This window comes from Panthera leo, chromosome B1 (genome assembly GCF_018350215.1).
Source record: "Panthera leo isolate Ple1 chromosome B1, P.leo_Ple1_pat1.1, whole genome shotgun sequence".
Classification (NCBI taxonomy): Eukaryota; Metazoa; Chordata; class Mammalia; order Carnivora; family Felidae; genus Panthera; species Panthera leo.
This window is the reverse complement of record NC_056682.1, coordinates 77,659,833-77,677,375: the sequence shown is the minus strand read 5'-3', so window position 1 is coordinate 77,677,375 and position 17,543 is coordinate 77,659,833. Positions and strand designations below refer to the sequence as shown.

The 17,543-nt window shown below is 36.6% G+C and overlaps 1 protein-coding gene across 15 annotated transcripts in view; it reads right to left on the bottom strand.

Annotated features, from left to right (window-relative positions):
* The window catches only part of IQCM (IQ motif containing M), a 662,550-nt gene that overhangs the window by 424,417 nt on the left and 220,590 nt on the right, over positions 1-17,543 (bottom strand). For all 15 annotated transcript variants that reach the window (XR_006201682.1, XR_006201681.1, XR_006201683.1 and 12 more), the window contains one exon: positions 12,709-12,764. Coding sequence is in view for 12 of the 15 variants with exons in the window: in XM_042935333.1 (XP_042791267.1) it covers positions 12,709-12,764 (56 nt within the window). In the remaining 3 variants the exon portion in view is untranslated. The remainder of the gene's footprint in view (positions 1-12,708; positions 12,765-17,543) is intronic.

Genomic DNA, 17,543 nt, shown 5'->3' with positions numbered 1-17,543 from the left:
TATTCTAGTGACACTTTTTAATCACTAGAGCCACTCTAAGATTTGCTAATTCAATAAGTACAGTTTCAGTCTACATTTCTTCAGTGAGCATCAGAAAGACAGTTAAAATTTAATATCACAAATGGCATAAAGCAGCATGACTGGTAAGAATATTGAGGGAGGTGCCTGAGTGGTTCAGTCAGTTGAACATCTATCTGACTCTCCATTTCGGCTCAGGTCATGATCTCACAGTTTGTGGGATAGAACCTCATGTCAGGCTTTGCACTGAAAGTGCACAGCCTGCTTGGGATTCTCTCTCTCTCCCTCTCTCTGCCCCTCCCCCCCTCTCAAAATAAATAAACATTAAAAACAAAAAAAAGAATACTGAGAATCTGTTTTTCTTTTTTACTTTTGTGACCTTGAAGAAGTTACTTAATCTTTTTGAATCTCAGTTTTCTCAACTACAAATTAAAAGGATTAAATCAAAAGACCTCTAAACTTCCCTTTAGACATCATTCTCTAAAATGTTTAAGATTTCCCTGCAAAAATAAGCTATATATCCCTGCAAAACTTTGCCACAGCTCTTTATGCCTGCAACAGATGGAAGACTGTACAGGAAAATGTTTAGCATCCAGATTAGCTGGCTGGCTCCAGTAAAATAACTATAATAAACACTCATCTTTCAGACTGTACAATTTTTTAATCATTGAAAGGGCTGGCCTGGATTTTAATTTAGTGACACCTATGAGGGAAAAAAAAAGACTTCCTGGTCAAACTAATCAGGTAGAGAATATTTATAGGAAAAAGACATAATATCAGCTGATTTATCACCATTAAATTGTTATAAAAAATAACTTTCGTTTCTTTAAAGCAAGTTTTTTGGGGGAAAGGTTTTTTATAACAAATTAAATTTCTTTACTAGACATGAGTCATCCAAGTTTTCTATCTATTCTTGTTTCAGTTTTGGCATGCTATCTTTTTTTCAAAGAATTTGTCCTTTTATCTTTGTTGTTTTGCACATAGTAGGCATGAAGTCATTCACATCCCTTTATTTTTAATATTGGCATTTGTGTTTTAACTCTTCTTTTTCTTAATAAGTTTTGTAACGACCTTACAAAATTTATTATTGCTTTCAAAGAATCAACTTTTGGATTTGTTAATTTGCTATATTGTTTCTCTGTTATTTATTTCATTGCTTTCTTATTTCTATAATGAATGTTAAATGTGCACTTAAAAAGAATGTATATTGCACAGTTGTTGAATGTAGTCTTGTACAAATGTCAATTAGGTCAATTAGTTGGTAGCTTGTTCAAAGCTGCGATAACACTATTTATTCTTTTGACTAATTTTCCTATTACTAAAAGAGGCATGGGAAAAATTTCCAGGCATACTTATGAAGTTGCCCATTTTACTCTTTAATCCTGTCAATTTTTGCTTTATTTACATTGAATATTTCTAAGGCATACACATTTAGGATTATTATCTAATTCTGAAAATTGACCCTTTTACAATTATGAAGTGTCCTCTTTATCTCTGGAAATAGTCCTTGAAGAGTACTTTGATGTTAATATGACCACTCTAGCACTCTTCTGCTAGCTTTTGTTCATTGTTTTATCTTTTTCTATCCTTTTACTTCCAATTAATGTCTTTACATTCATGTTTTAGAGAGAGCTGAGAGTTGTTCTTGCTTTTTTATCCATCCTGAGAAGCTCTTTCATTTACATATAATGTTTACATTGTATATTTAATATAAATGTTGCTACAGTTGGGTTTAAGTCTATTTTGTATTTGTTTTTTATTCACTCAATATGTTCCCCTTTCCTGTCTTCTTTTAGTATTCCATTTAGTTTTAGGTATTCCATTTCAGTTTCTAGAGTATCTTTTAGGTTTGCCTTTTTGTATTAGTGGTTGCTCTAGGAATTGTAATATGCATTCTTAATTACCACACTCTGTTTAGAATTAATACTGTTATACATAAAATGAAAGAAATTTGCAAGAGAATAGCTCCATTTCTGTTGCTATTATTGTCACACATACTTGTATCTAACTAACTTATAAGTAACATAATAATGTTATAATTTTCCCTTAAATGGTCAATTTTAAAGAAATTTTTAAAAATTATTCTTTTAAATTGATCAACATATATTTTCTATTTTCAATGTTCTTTATTTCTTCTTGTAGATTAAAGTTCCCATCAGATGTCATTTCCTTTCATCATGAAGAACTTTCTTTGAAATTTGTGAAGGGCATATCATCTGGTAATAAATTCTCATTTCTTTAATTTAACTGCAAATTGCTTTTTCAGCCTCAATGTTGTGTGATAGTTTCATTTGATATAAAATTATCAGTTGATAGTTTTTTTTTTCTTTCAGAACTTTATATAATTTCATTGCCTTCTGTCCTCCATCATTTCTGATGAGAAGACATCCATCATTCTTAAAATTGTAACTTTCCTTATAATGTACATCCCCCACAGCTCCCTGCTTATTTCCAAAGTTTTTTCTTTGCCTTTGATTGTCAACTCTTACTATACTTGTCTTCATGGGGTTTTTCTTGTATTTATCTTGCTTATATTTGATGATCTTGGATATGTAAAGATGTTATTTCATTAAATTTAGGAAAAATTCAGCCATTATTACTTCAACTGTTTTTTTTTTCTGCCTCTTTTTATTTCTCTTCTCCTTCTGAGACTCCAATTCATATATGGTAGTCCATTTGATATTAGATTATAGGTCATTCAGGTTTTGTTCATTTTGTTTCTCCATTATGGTTTACTTTGCTTCAGATTAGTTTCTATTGATCTATAAGTTTACTGACCTTTTCTACTGCATTTTCCAACATGCTGTTAAACGTACTCAATTGTATTTTCATATCAATACCATATTTCTCAGTTTCAGAATTTTTATTTGATTATTTTGTATAGTTTCTATTTCTGCACTGGCATTGTCTATTATTTTTTTTAATATGAAACTTATCGTCAAATTGGTTTCCATACGACACACAGTGCTCATCCCAACAGGTGCCCTCCTCAATGTCCATCACATACTTTCCCCTCCCTCCCACCCACCGTCAACCCTCAGTTTGTTCTCAGTTTTTAAGTCTCTTATGGTTTGCCCACTTCCCTCTCTGTAACTTTTTTTTCCCTTCCCCTCCCCCATGGTCTTCTGTTAAGTTTCTCAGGATCCACATAAGAGTGAAAACATACGGTATCTGTCTTTCTCTGCCTGACTTATTTCACTTAGCATAATACCTTCCAGTTCCATCCATGTTGAAGCAAATGGCATGATTTCATTCTTTCTCATTGCCAAGTAGTATTCCATGGTATATATAAACCACATCTTCTTTATCCATTCATCAGTTGATGGACATTTAGGCTCTTTCCATAATTTGGCTATTGTTGAAAGTGGTGCTATAAACTTTGGGGTACAAGTGCCCCTATGCATTAGCACTCCTGTATCCCTTGGGTAAATTCCTAGCAGTGCTATTGCTGGGTCATAGGGTAGATCTATTTTTAATTTTTTGAGGAACCTCCACACTGTTTTCCAGAGCAGCTGCACCAGTTTGCATTTCCACCAACAGTGCAAGAGGGTTCCAATTTCTCCACATCCTCACCAGCATCTATAGTCTCCTGATTTGTTCATTTTAGCCACTCTGACTGGTGTGAGGTGGTATCTCAGTGTGGTTTGGATTTGTATTTCCCTGATGAGGAGTGACACCGAGCATCTTTTCATGTGCCTGTTGGCTATCCGGATGTCTTCTTTAGAGAAGTGTCTATTCATGTTTTCTGCCCATTTCTTCACTGGGTTATTTGTTTTTCAGATGTGGAGTTTGGTGAGCTCTTTATAGATTTTGGATACTAGCCCTTTGTCCGATATGTCATTTGCAAATATCTTTTCGCATTCTGTTGGTTGCCTTTTAGTTTTGTTGATTGTTTCCTTTGCAGTGCAGAAGGTTTTCATCTTCATGAGGTCCCAAGAGTTCATTTTTGCTTTTAATTCCCTTGCCTTTGGGGATGTGTCAAGTAAGAAATTGCTACAGCTGGAATCAGAGAGATTTTTTCCTGCTTTGTCCTCTAAAGTTTTGATGGTTTCCTGTTGCAGGGAGTATGGCTGGAATCGCAAAAGATGAGTCCACAAACAAAGTGCACTTAAGTGAAGGTCCTCATACTCGAGTGGGAATGAGGCCCTGACTCCAGAATGAAGCTTCTTTTTATTAGGATAATTGCTAAAGACTACATGCATAAAGTCAGCTAAGCAAGTGTGTTAATCAACCTAATTTAGCTTTTCAAGGTTGAATTTCAAGTTAATTGGTTTCTATAACACTAGGAAGGGTCACATGTGAAGGAGGAACCAGCCTTGGAAAATGTTAATGGCTCTAGGCATTCCTTACAAGCCGCAGCCTTGTTCAGCTGTGCAAAAATGTCCTAAGGCCTTGCACCTTCTCCAGCCCTTCCATTTTGAAGCCTTTTCCTTTGATGCTTCTCTCTTGCATCTCACAGTTTCCTGTCTCATATTCAGGTCCTTCATCCTTTTTGAATTTATTTTTGTGAATGGTGTACGAAAGTGGTCTAGTTTCATTCTTCTCCATGTTGCTGTCCAGCACTCCCAGCACCAGTTGTTAAAGAGACTGTCTTTTTTCCATTGGATATTCTTTCCTGCTGTGTCAAAGATTACGTGGCCATACTTTTGTGGGTCCAATTCTGGAGTCTCTATTCTATTCCATTGGTCTATGTATCTGTTTTTGTGCCAATACTGTGCTGTCTTGATGATTACAGCTTTGTAGCAGACTACAGTCTGAGATTGTGATGCCTCCCACTTTGGTTTTTTTATTCAATATTACTTTAGCTATTCAGGGTCTTTTGTGGTTCTATAAAAATTTTAGTATTGTTTGTTTCAGCTTCAAGAAGAATGTTGGTGCAATTTTGATTGGGATTGCACTGAAAGTGTAGATAGCTTTGGGAAATATTGACATTTTGACAATATTTATTCTTTCAATCCATGAGCACAGAAAGTTTTTCCATTTCTTTGAATCTTCTTCAATTTCCTTCATGAGCTTTCTATAGTTTTCAGCATACAGATGTTTTACATCTTTGTTTAGGTTTATTCCTAGGTATTTTATGCTTCTTGGTGCAATTGTGAATGGGATCAGTTTCTTTTTGTCTTTCTGTTGCTTCATTGTTAGTGTATAAGAATGCAACTGATTTCTATACATTGATTTTGTATCTTGAAACTTTGCTGAATTCATGTATCAGTTCTAGCAGACTTTTGGTGGAGTCTGTCGGATTTTCCATGTATAATATCATGTCATCTGCAAAAAGTGAAAACGTCACTTCATCTTGGCCAATTTTGATGCCTTTGATTTCCTTTTGTTGTCTGATTGCTGATGCTAGAACTTCCAACACTATGTTAAACAACGGCGGTGAAAGTGGACATTGCTGTCGTGTTCCCGATCTCAGGGGGAAAGCTCTTAGGTTTTCCCCATTGAGGATGATATTACCTGTTGGCTTTACATAAGTGGTTTCTATAATGTTTGAGTATGTTCCTTCTATCCTGACGTTCTCGAGGGTTTTTATTAAGAAAGGATGCTGAATTTTGTCAAATGCTTTTTCTGCATCGATTGACAGGACCATATGGTTCTTATCTTTTCTTTTATAAATGTGATGTATCACGTTGATTGATTTGCTAATGTGGAACCAGCCCTGCAGCCCAGGAATGAATCCCACTTGATCATGGTGAATAATTCTTCTTATATGCTGTTGAATTCAATTTTGTAGTATCTTGTTGAGAATTTTTGCACCCATAGTCATCAGGGATATTGGCCTGTAGTTCTCTTTTTTTGCTGGGTCTCTGTCTGGTTTAGGAGTCAAAGTAATGCTGGCTTCATAGAATGAGTCTGGAAGTTTTCCTTCCCTTTCTATTTTTTGGAACAGCTTGAGAAGGATAGGTATTATCTCTGCTTTAAACGTCTGGTAGAACTCCCCTGGGAAGCCATCTGGTCCTGGACTCTTATTTGTTGGGAGATTTTTGATAACTGATTCCATTTCTTTGCTGCTTATGGGTCTGTTCAAGTTTTCTATTTCTTCCTGTTTGAGTTTTGGAAGTGTGTGGGTGCTTCAGAAATTGTCCATTTATTCCAGGTTATCGAGTTGTTGGCATGTAATTTTTCATAGTATTCCCTGATAATTGCTTATATTTCTGAGGGATTGGTTGTAATAATTCCATTTTCATTCATGATTTTATCTATTTGGGTCCTCTCCCTTTTCATTTTGAGAATCTTGGCTAGAGGTTTATCAATTTTGTTTATCTTTTCAAAAAGCCAACTCTTGGTTTCATTGATTTGCTCTACAGTTTTTTTTTTAGATTCTATATTGTTTATTTCTGCTCTGATCTTTATTATTTCTCTTCTTCTGCTGGCTTTGGGGTGTCTTTGCTGTTCTGCTTCTATTTCCTTTAGGTGTGCTGTTAGATTTTGTATTGGGGATTTTTCTTGTTTCTTGAGATAGGCCTGGATTGCAATGTATTTTCCTCTCAGGACTGCCTTCACTGCATCCCAAAGCGTTTGGATTGTTGTATTTTCATTTTCATTTGTTTCCATATATTTTTAAGTTTCTTCTCTAATTGCCTGGTTGACCCACTCATTCTTTAGGAGGGTGTTCTTTAACCTCCATGTTTTTGGAGGTTTTCCAGACTTTTTCCTGTGGTTGATTTCAAGTTTCATAGCATTGTGGTCTGAAAGTGTGCATGGTATGATCTCAATTCTTGTATACTTATGAAGGGCTGTTTTGTGACCCAGTATGTGATCTATCTTGGAGAATGTTCCATGTGCACTCGAGAAGAAAGTATATTCTGTTGTTTTGGGATACAGAGTTCTAAATATATCTGTCAAGTACCTCTGATACAATATATCATTCAGGGCCCTTGTTTCCTGCTTATTCTCTGTCTAGATGATCTATCCATTGTTGTAAGTGGAGTGTTAAAGTTTCTTGCAATTACCACATTCTTATCAATAAGGTTGCTTATGTTTGTAATTGTTTTATATATTTGGGGGTTCCCATATTTGGTGCATAGACATTTATAATTGTTAGCTCTTCCTGATGGGTAGACCCTGTAATTATTATAAAATGTCCTTCTTCATATCTTGTTACAGCCTTTAATTTAAAGTCTAGTTTGTTGGATATAAGTAAAACTCCAGCTTTCTTTTAACCTCCAGTAGCATGATAGATAGTTCTCCATCCCCTCACTTTCAATCTGAAAGTGTCGTCTGGTCTAAACTGAGTCTCTTGTAGACAGCAAATAGATAAGTCTTGTTTTTTTTTATCTATTATGATACCCTATGTCTTTTGGTTGGAGCATTTAGTCAATTTACATTCAACGTTATTATTGAAAGATATGGGTTTAGAATCATTGTGATGTCTGTAGGTTTCATGCTTGTAGTGGTGTCTCTGGTACTTTGTGGTCCTTGCAGCATTTCACTCACAGAATCCCCCTTAGGATCTCTTGTAGGGCTGGTTTAGTGGTGATGAATTCCTTCAGTTTTTGTTTGCTTGGGAAAACTTTTATCTCTCCTTCCATTCTGAATGACAGTCTTGCTGGATACAGGATTCTTGGTTGCATTTTTTTGTTGTTGTTGTTCATCACATTGAAGATTTCCTGCCATTCCTTTCTGGCCGCCACGTTTTAGTAGATAGGTCTGCTACTACCCTTATATGTCTACCTTTGTATGTTAGGGCCTGTTTATCCCTAGGTGCTTTCAGAATTCTCTCTTTATCCTTGTATTTTGCCAGTTTCACTATGATATGTCGTGCAGAAGATCGATGCAAGTTACATCTGAAGGGAGTTCTCTGTGCCTCTTGGATTTCAATGCCTGTTTCCTTCCCCAGATCAGGGAAGTTCTCAGCTATAATTTGTTCATGTACACTTTATGCCCCTTTCTCTCTCTTCTTCTTCTTCTGGAATTGATATGATACGAAATTCATTCTGTTTGATTACATCACTTAGTTCTCTAATTCTCCCCTCATACTACTGGATTTTTTTCTCTTTTTCTCGTCTTCCTCTATTTCCATAATTTTATCTTCTAATTCACCTATCCTTCCTCTGCCTCTTCAATCCGTGCTATGGCTGCCTACATTTTCTTTTCACCTCATTTATAGAATTTTTTAATTCATGGAGACTGTTTTTTAGTCCCTTGATCTCTGTAGCAATAGATTCTCTGCTGTCCTCTATGCTCTTTTAAACCCCAGCGATTAATTTTATGACTATTGCTCTAAATTCTTGTCCCATGATATTGCTTAAATCGGTTTTGACCAATTCGTTAGCTGTCGCTACTTCCTGGAGTTTCTTTTGAGGAGAATTCTTCTGTTTCATCATTTTGGCTACTTTTCTGTCCCTCATGCATTTTAAAAGCTTGTGTGCTCTGCACCTGCAAGCACTGTCATGTTAAAGTAGGATTATACATGGTCCAGGGCCTGGCCCTTCAAGAGGTGTTTTTTTCGGGGATTGTTACTTGCTCTCTGTTGTGACTTTGGTTATTTTATTACCCTGCTCGTAGTAATATTTTGTACCCTCCACCAGGTGTGCTTTGATTTGTTCCTTGGAGTAGCCCTGTAGAGGAAAACAGACAAACAGGAGACAAAAACACGCAAGCACACAAACAAAAAATACAAACAAATAAACAAAACAAAAGCTTAAAGACTAAAAACAAAAAACCCATAAACACCGACTACAAGTAAAGAAGAGGGTGGAGGTAATGCTTATGGAAGAGCACATACAAAGAGAGAAATGACAAGGGGGGTGGGGGGGGGGAGAATAAACGATGATTAGCCAGAGAGACTAAAAGGCTTAATCCAGAGGGAGGAAAATAAAGAAGGAGGCAGGGAAAACGAAAGGAAGATAAAATTACCCAGATAGAGAAGCTATATGGCTTGATTATTCCACAGAGAGAGAAAGGAGTGTAAAGAAGGAGGTGTAGAACATGTATGAAGACAATGGATTATATATGTCTGTTTAGATAGACCAATAACCAAAGTAACCAGCCTAGGGGAGGGAAGAGATAAGGAGGAGAAATGGGGGAGAGGGGGTTAGAATATATCTATATATCCAGAATTGACCTAGAGTTAATCCAGGCAATGCTGATCACTTGTCGGGAGGGGCTATCTGCCGGGTCTGTGCTGCTCTGGTGGATACACAGTTACCCAGTGCAAGGGCATGTGTGTTGGCGAAATCTGAACCCACCTCCACTATGGGCCCGGGGAGTGATCCCTCTGAGGCCCCACTTCGGTGGTGGTGGTGGTGGTGGGTGGGGGGGGGATGGTGATTCCCCCAGTCTCTTCTCCACGGAGCCAGACTCAGTGGACTCCATTTGAGTCTTCCTCAATGTGTTGTGGGTGCAGACAGGGAGCTCCTTCTCACTCCACCAACTCCCCTGACCCTGCGTTTGGCTAGGATTCAAAGTCCCACTCTGTGTGCTCTGGCACTGGGGAAGCACCTCTCTGTGCAGCGATATGTGGTCCCAGCTGGCTTTGTCTGTGCCACCGCATTTCAGGGAGGACCGACTTCTCCTATTGCAGACTGAGAGCTGCTGCCCTCACCGCAAGCCCCCAGGGTGGCGCACACAGGCAGGCTTTGTCTTTTCCCACAGCACTCCAGGCAAACGGCCGCCTTATACTCCTGCAGACTGTGCCCTCCGCCCAGCCACTGTGCCTAGGCGTGGCAGATGCAGGCAGGTTTTGTACTATCGCGCAGCCCTCCAGGGAGGGAACCACTTTCTCCAGCTGCATACTGAGCCTATGACCTACCACCACACCCTGGCCTGGCTCCCCTCCTCCCCAGGTGCGGGAACAGGGAGTCAGCCCCTGTCTGAAGAAAGCCCCACAGTTAGAGACCGGATCCCTCTCAGTCTCAGTCTGCGGTCTTTCTCCTGTCCAGCTATGGTCCTGCACTCCCCTAGCCACTCTTTCTCTTCCTTTTGTCCATCTGCAGAAGGGAGTCCCTCCCCTCCGTGACCATGCAGACTTTTTTTTTTATCTCCCCCAGTTGGTAGTTACCCACCTATTTTTTTTCCAGCTTTCCCATTTTCTTTCTAGTAGATTCAGTCTCTTTTCCTCCCAGGCTCTGGTGTTCAAAGTCCTTTGGCTTCTACATTTCCTTGTTTGAGAGACGCTGGAGTATGGATCCCTCTACTTCTCCGCCATGTTGGCCCTCTCCCCGCTGGCATTCTCTATTATTATGAACATCTTTTCCTTTAAGTTCTTGAACATTAACAATAGCTACTTTAAAGCTCTTTGCCCATTAATTCCAACATCTGGGATATCTTTTTCTTTGATGTAAATCAGATTTTCCTGTTTCTTCATGTCTAGTATTTTATTTGTTGTATACTAAACATTTTACATTATACAGATTCTGAATTCTGTTACTGTCCTTGGCAGAATGTTGGGTTTGTTTTTTTCATTCTATTTGGTGGCCAAATTACTAGTTTATCATCTTGAACTTGTCAAGGCTTAATTTTACACTTTCATTAGGGCAAATCAATTTGTTTTGTCCTTAGTACTTAGGTGAATCCTTTAGTCCTAAGACACAGTTTCCACTCCTTAGGTTTTTGCCTTCTAAGATTTCTATGGAAAGAATGAGGTGCTCACTAACTCCCCATCACTCAATGGGACTTAAACTCCAATTTTTAACTACTTCCATTGTGAACAGCAATGAAAAGTATGCCTAGGCTTTAAGTTAAATCGATGTAAAGAGTCTATCTTGTTCACGCTGTCTTTAGCACATAAAACAGCAAGTGTTTAATATTTGTTGTTAAATGAATAAACTATAAAAGACTGAAAGAAAATTTTCTCAAAAAAACAAAATACAAATCTGTTTTTCCTTTGCCTCTGGACATTGTTCACTTATGCAATTGTATTTACTGGGTTCAGCTATATTCCAGAGATTATGTGAGGAGCTTTAAATAAAAGTGCAAACAGAATCAACAATCCTTGCCTTAACAGAGGTTGAAATTTTAGTCAGAGATCATTCTGGCACAATTTATAGTATCATAGCTATGTGTCTATAATTAAAGAACCTAGGTTTGAATCTAGCTCCATTGCCAACTAGCTGGATGACCCTAAATGAGATATTCAACCTCACTTTTCTCATCCATAAAATGGTGATATCAAAAATACTTACTTCATTGTGTTCTTAACAGGAGTTATATGAAAGTACAAAGTCAAGTACATAATAAGTCCAGACTGAGTGCTATGGCTAAACTTATTATAAGACTAGGTCTCCAGTAATATCCAATCTTAAACTGGACAGCTGTTAACTGAGTATTTAAAAAATTTTTTAATGTTTATTTATTTTTGAGAGAGACAGAGACAGAATGTGAGTGGGTTGGGGCAGAGAGAGAGGGAGGCACAGAATCTGAAGCAGGCTCCAGGCTCCGAGCTGTCAGCACAGAGCTTGACGCAGGGCTTGTACTCACAAGCTGTGAGATCATGACCTAAGCTGAAGTCGGACATTCATCCAACTGAGCCACCCAGGCACCCCTGTTTACTGAATATTTAAATAATTGCATTGCATTTTTCATAGCCATATTTGGCCTAGATTTTCCATAAGTGCAATTCCATAGTACTTGAAACTTAGAGTCATATATATTTTGGAAATCATATTTTTTTTTAATTTTAGGAAATTAATATAGTATATTTACAATATATTATGTAACACTCAAGCAGGGTATGAGGCAGTGTCCTGATACAAAACACATCAATATTAATTAGCTAATGTAATTAATGTTAATATGTAGGCAAAATGTGAATATCCACATAAAATAGGAAAAGTAAAAACCGAATAATCATAATCACTTGTCACTTGAGGTCAGGTTTTTGACACCAAGTAATTTTAGTACCACCTTAAGTGACATCAACTTTCAGTTTCTGGAGCTTTCTGAATTTTGGAATTATGGAGGAGGAATTATGGACCTTGTAGAGCCACATATTTTGAGTAAATGAGAAGAGGAATGAAGAAGGATATAAAGTAGAAGAAGGTAGCCTGAATAATATATTTCAATAAACTTGTATTTACTGGGGGCTTAGAGTTCCAAACTGGTAGCTTCTGACAAACTTCAGTCTCCAAGGTGTACCCCTTTACTATATGCATCTGGATGGCCTGGCACAGTGCTTTGCACCTCATTAGTCCTAGATAATATTTGGTGGGTTAATGAATGAATGTATTACCAGTAAATAAGAAAGCACAAGTGTGAAACTTCCCTTTCTGAGAACGTTCACTGTTACCTTTCCACAATCCATTCTTTCCCTCACACTGTCCAATCTATCTCATAAAATCAATAGTTTTTCACAAGTTTGTTAACAAATTTGATACATATAACAGCAAAGAAATCTTAACACTCTCTCTGAGTCATTGAAAGACATGCTTTTACCATAGTGAATTATAGTACCCTGTTTCTAATAAACAAAATAGATGAAACATTATATACTATTGTTTACACTGATTTTCTCAGCTACTACATAGTAAGCTTCAGCCTGGTCTACTGAATGCTCATTAATATACTCAAAAAAAAAAAAGATTTTTTTTCTCCTTGCCTTAGTCAAATTAAATGGAAGCACTAAAACATATACGTTAAAAACTCAAGCTTTCAATCACATGCACTTCTTTAAACGTAGATACCTAAGTAAGGATAAAACCAAAACAAGCACATTAATTTATACTTTTCTGCTATCACATAAAGATATACCTGGGTGGCTTTGGTTCTGGTTGGATAGGCTGTTGCTCTTTCTTCAGTAAGGTTTTCTAGAATAGAGAAAGAAGAGTTGACATAAGTAGGAAAACAACTTCAATGTAAAATTCTAATTTCACTAATGTTCTATTATCAAAGGGAGAAGGAACCATTCCATTCTAATCTATATCACAAACCTAAACACTGATGTAAATTTGTAAGTATACTATGAACTGAAACATCCAAGATGGAGTCAGGAATGTCAAAGGCCCTAGAATGTCAGGATCCAGGAGACCACTGGGGAAATGAACAACTACAAGTGGATGGAACATAAACTTTTAGACTGTGCTGGGCACAAATGGCTACATCGTGTTGCAGGTCTCAGAATGAAGCTTATATCACTGAATTCCAACCTAACAACTAGCATAGTAACATACCCTAAATAGACTAAAGTTAATTATTTTTACCTACACCAGTCATAATTCTTTCAAAACAACTTATAGAAGCCTGAGGGTTTTGCCTTTATATACTCTTTCTCCTCCCTCAGGTTCCTCCTGAATCTGTGTCTCCTGGACTGGAATTCCTAAAGACCTCAAAGAAACTTTTGGTCTGCTTTGCAGCCTAAGTACTTTTCTGTTTGACAATACTCAGAGGAGTATGATCATTGTACTTCCTCCAGCATCTTTTGGCACCCAGGAATACAGTTCCTACCAATCATTTCAGTGAAAAAATATCCATACAAATCTATTACAGATGAGAATTTATTTATTTATTTATTTATTTATTTATTTATTTATTTATTTATGTGTTCCCTGTCTTATAAAAGAGATTCAAGATAGCTTACAAAAAATATAGTACATATGAAAAAGGAAAATAACAAAGCCAGATTAAAGGGAAAATATAGATAGAAAGATAGTATCAAATATTTTCTGATATTTTTGTCACACAGATTTTGTTCTCCATTTCCTAGCTATCAAAATGTATGAACTGAGTTATGTTCCACCAAAATTCATATATTGAAGTCCTAATTCGCAATGTGACAATATTTGGAAATAAGGTCTTTCAGGGGTAATTAAGGTTAAATGTGGTCATAAGGGTGAAGCCCTAATCCAATAGAACTGTTGGCCTTATAAGAAGAGGAATAGATGGCCAGGGACACGTGTGCACAGAGAAACACCAAGAAGCAGCCATCTGTAAGCAAAGGAGAGAAGACTCAGGAGAAATCAACTCTGCCAGCATCTTGATCTTAGACTTCTAGTCTCCAGAAATGTGAGAAAATTAACTTCCATTATATAAGCTACCCACTCTGTGGTATTTTATTATGGCAGGCCTGGCAAACAACGAATACACAAAGTAATGAAGAAAACATGGTAGTTCTGACATTCACAATGTCTATAAGAGAAGCAAATTTAACTTCTGTGAAAAATTTCTTCCATGAGTTCTTCAAAAGAAGTGTAGTATGTTGTGATGATTAGTTTCAACAGCATTTCTTCAACAATTACATGAGAGTGTTTAATGTGGATTTTTTTAAGACAATTCTTCAATTATCTGTCAACATTGGAAAGAACAACCAGGAAGATAATTCTATAAGACTTAAGAATAACTGGGCCATTCCCTCCCTGGTCATTCTGTGTGATCCAAAGGTTAAACTTATGCCTAGAGGCATTGATGAATTGCATATCTACTTTATAATCTGCCATGACAATTATTTTGCACAAAATATCTTTGGGAAAAAAGTGGTCTCAGATAAAAGGAATTTGAGGAAATCTTGATAAATGAATTAATGGATTTTGGATTGTTGGTTTTGTCTTCCCCCTCAGACTCTATAAGAAGTCAGGAACATAAAATGTCTTGGCTATTGTTATATGGTATGCTCATGATACCACAAGGAAATGCTCATTTTAGTTCTGGTTCTTAAGTTTCAAATATGTCCTTAACCACTATTTGACAAGTAAAGCCAAAGAAGTTTTAGAGATATAAAATCTCTAAATCTATAAAGGAAAAACATAAAGACAAGTGAAAGTAAGTTGTGTTTGCATTGCAAACACCCCTCAATATTAGGACATAAGAATGATTGTTTTAAATATTTTAAACAAATTATAAGTCTCCCTTTTAAAGTTACACTCATTCTGTGTCATATTACTCTCTCAGATGCATCTGACTTATATATGTTAATTTTGTATTTGATGCCAATCATTTTTTAAGATCAAAGATTAACTTTTCTTCTATCATTATGTTAAAATGCAACAATCACCTTGAAAATTAGTTTGTAACCTCTCTCAACTATTTGTAACTTTTAGAATTCCCTGATGATGTTTTCATTTTCAAAGTAGGACATCATCTTCAAGAATAATACTGTAATTTAAAAAAAATTATGAGCAACATGTAGGTCATCATAAAACGTGAAGCAGGACCTACATATTTCAAATGTTGCCCTCAAGATGTTCCATGACACATATTCATGGCTACAAAAATACTAATGACTACAAAAATTAATTTTAACAAATATATTCCATACTTTGCACAAAACAATGTGCTTGGCTAAGAACACACTGTCCGTATGTGATACTACTATTTACACTTGCCAACTTGATTTTTTTTTAACTGCTTCCTTCTTGGCCAGACTAACTGAATTGGCATGCTCTCCATGATGAAGGGTGTCAAGTTTGAAGGCTGCTAAGTAAAACAGTCTCAGACAAACATTCTTGAGGATTTTCAGTACTAAGATAGTCTCTGATTTTTTTTCCAGTTACCCTCTTGCAACTGTATGGCCTTAACAACCTCCATTGTGCCTCTCTCTTCCTATCCTTCTATCTCTTGCTATCAAAAACTGGTTTCTGTTTTGGATCTTTTCCGATTTGAGGGGGGTAGTCTCCATTTTGCAAAATCAGCAGCAGTCCTATTTAAGAGGTCCTGTGGACTTTTGATAAGTATTAGTGTTCTACATATAGATATATTCAAATCTCAAGTCCATTCTGTCTTAATGTTTCAACTCCATTCTTTATCAAAATCTTTCCTTTTCCACAGGTATGACCTGCTTCTTTAAACTATTTCAAGCTCTTTGTCTCTAGATGACCATGCATTTGGAGTGACACATTCTAAATTTTTTTTTAATTTTATTTTTGAGAGAGACAAGGCACAAGTGAGCAAGGGGCAGAGAGAGAGGGAGAAAGAAAGAGAATCCCAAGTGCGGAGCCTGAAGCAGGGCTCAAACTCAGGAACCACCAAGATCATGACCTGAGCCGAGGTCAGATGCTTAACCAGCTGAGCCACTCAGGCACCCTACATTCTAAATACTTGATATAAGATGTAAGTCATTTATTAAACCCTCATGTCAAAATTTTTAAAACTTTTAACAACCTGTGTGTTATTTATTCCAAACCACTTCTCAGACTCCATTCCCCCACATATTTTCTCACATCCTACAATTTGGTACCAAGATTAATTCTGATAATTTACACAATATTATTGCACCTCCAGCTTCTTTTTAGAAGCAGCTGTCTAATCCATCAATTCTTCTTTTCTTTCCAAATTTCATCTGGATTTTTTTTTTCCTTTGGACAATTCTGAGAATTTCTCTCATACTATAATGATTAAATTTTTGATTAACCACAGATGAAATATGGAAGAAAATCTTTCATTTTTCATATTAACTCTAAGACATATTCCTTTTTTTAATGTTTTTATTTATTTTTAAAAGAGACAGACAGAACATGAGCAGGGGAGGGGCAGAGAGAGAGGGGGAGACACAGAATACAAGCAGGCTCCAGTCTCTGAGCTGTCAGCACAGAGCCTGATGCAGGGCTCAAACCCACAAACCATGAGATCATGACACAAGCTGAAGTCAGTTGCTTAACTGACTGAGCCACCCAGGCACCCCTCCTAAGACATATTTCTATATTACTAGTATTAGTGTGGAATTCTAGAATATTTTTACTATAAAAAGGTAATCTATTATTGGCATATTACACCTCCAATACTTACCCCAAATGTGGTTAAAGGGTATTTTCTAAAGAGCAAGGAATTTTCATAGTTCTAAACAGTTATATGACCCTACCAGAAGTATATATAAACACACCATTAAAGGTAAAGTTAAAGGTTGTTTAATAGTAGGTAATTGTGAAGATAAAATCATTAATAGCATATACATATAAAATTACAATTACACATTAAAACATGTGAAATAAACTGAAAATCTTTTCCTGCCAGGCTTGACTATTAACACTTGTGTTTCCCCAGCAGAAGTCAGTCATGTCACTAGCACCTTCTGTGAAATAGCAGTAAGCTTCCTCCTTTATATTGCTACTGCTTCTTGTATGAGAAGCAATTTAAAGGGAGGAATGTCAATAGCTTGCACACATGCAGAACCAGAAGGCACCAAACACATCATTCTGGGATTTTTCACAAGTCAGTATCTTTGCATTATTAAATTTTAGAGCTTCCCCAAACACATAAAAACCACAGGAGGATTTTCAAGCCATCTAACTGCCCCTAGGAAGCTTTGATATGCCCAGGAAACCCATGGATATTCAAAATCTCCTCATGCAGCAAGAGCAGCATCCATTTTGGAAGATGTTCTTAGGTGTAGCATTTTCTTCACGGTTCTTAAGAAAAATAGAGAGATTCCAAAGGTAATGCTGGCCACTCAGTAATGGCGATGACCTCAAAAAGCCATTCAACTTTCAGATTAGGGAAGACTGAAGAAGGTCTTTAGCTCACCAACACACAGGTTGTTTCTTTACCAGTCACTATATAAAGTTTCTTCAATCTCCAAGAGAAATCAAAACTATAGGAATTTATTCTTCTAAATGCAGGAATTGAAGTATAACATGAAAGACAATAAAAAGACTAAT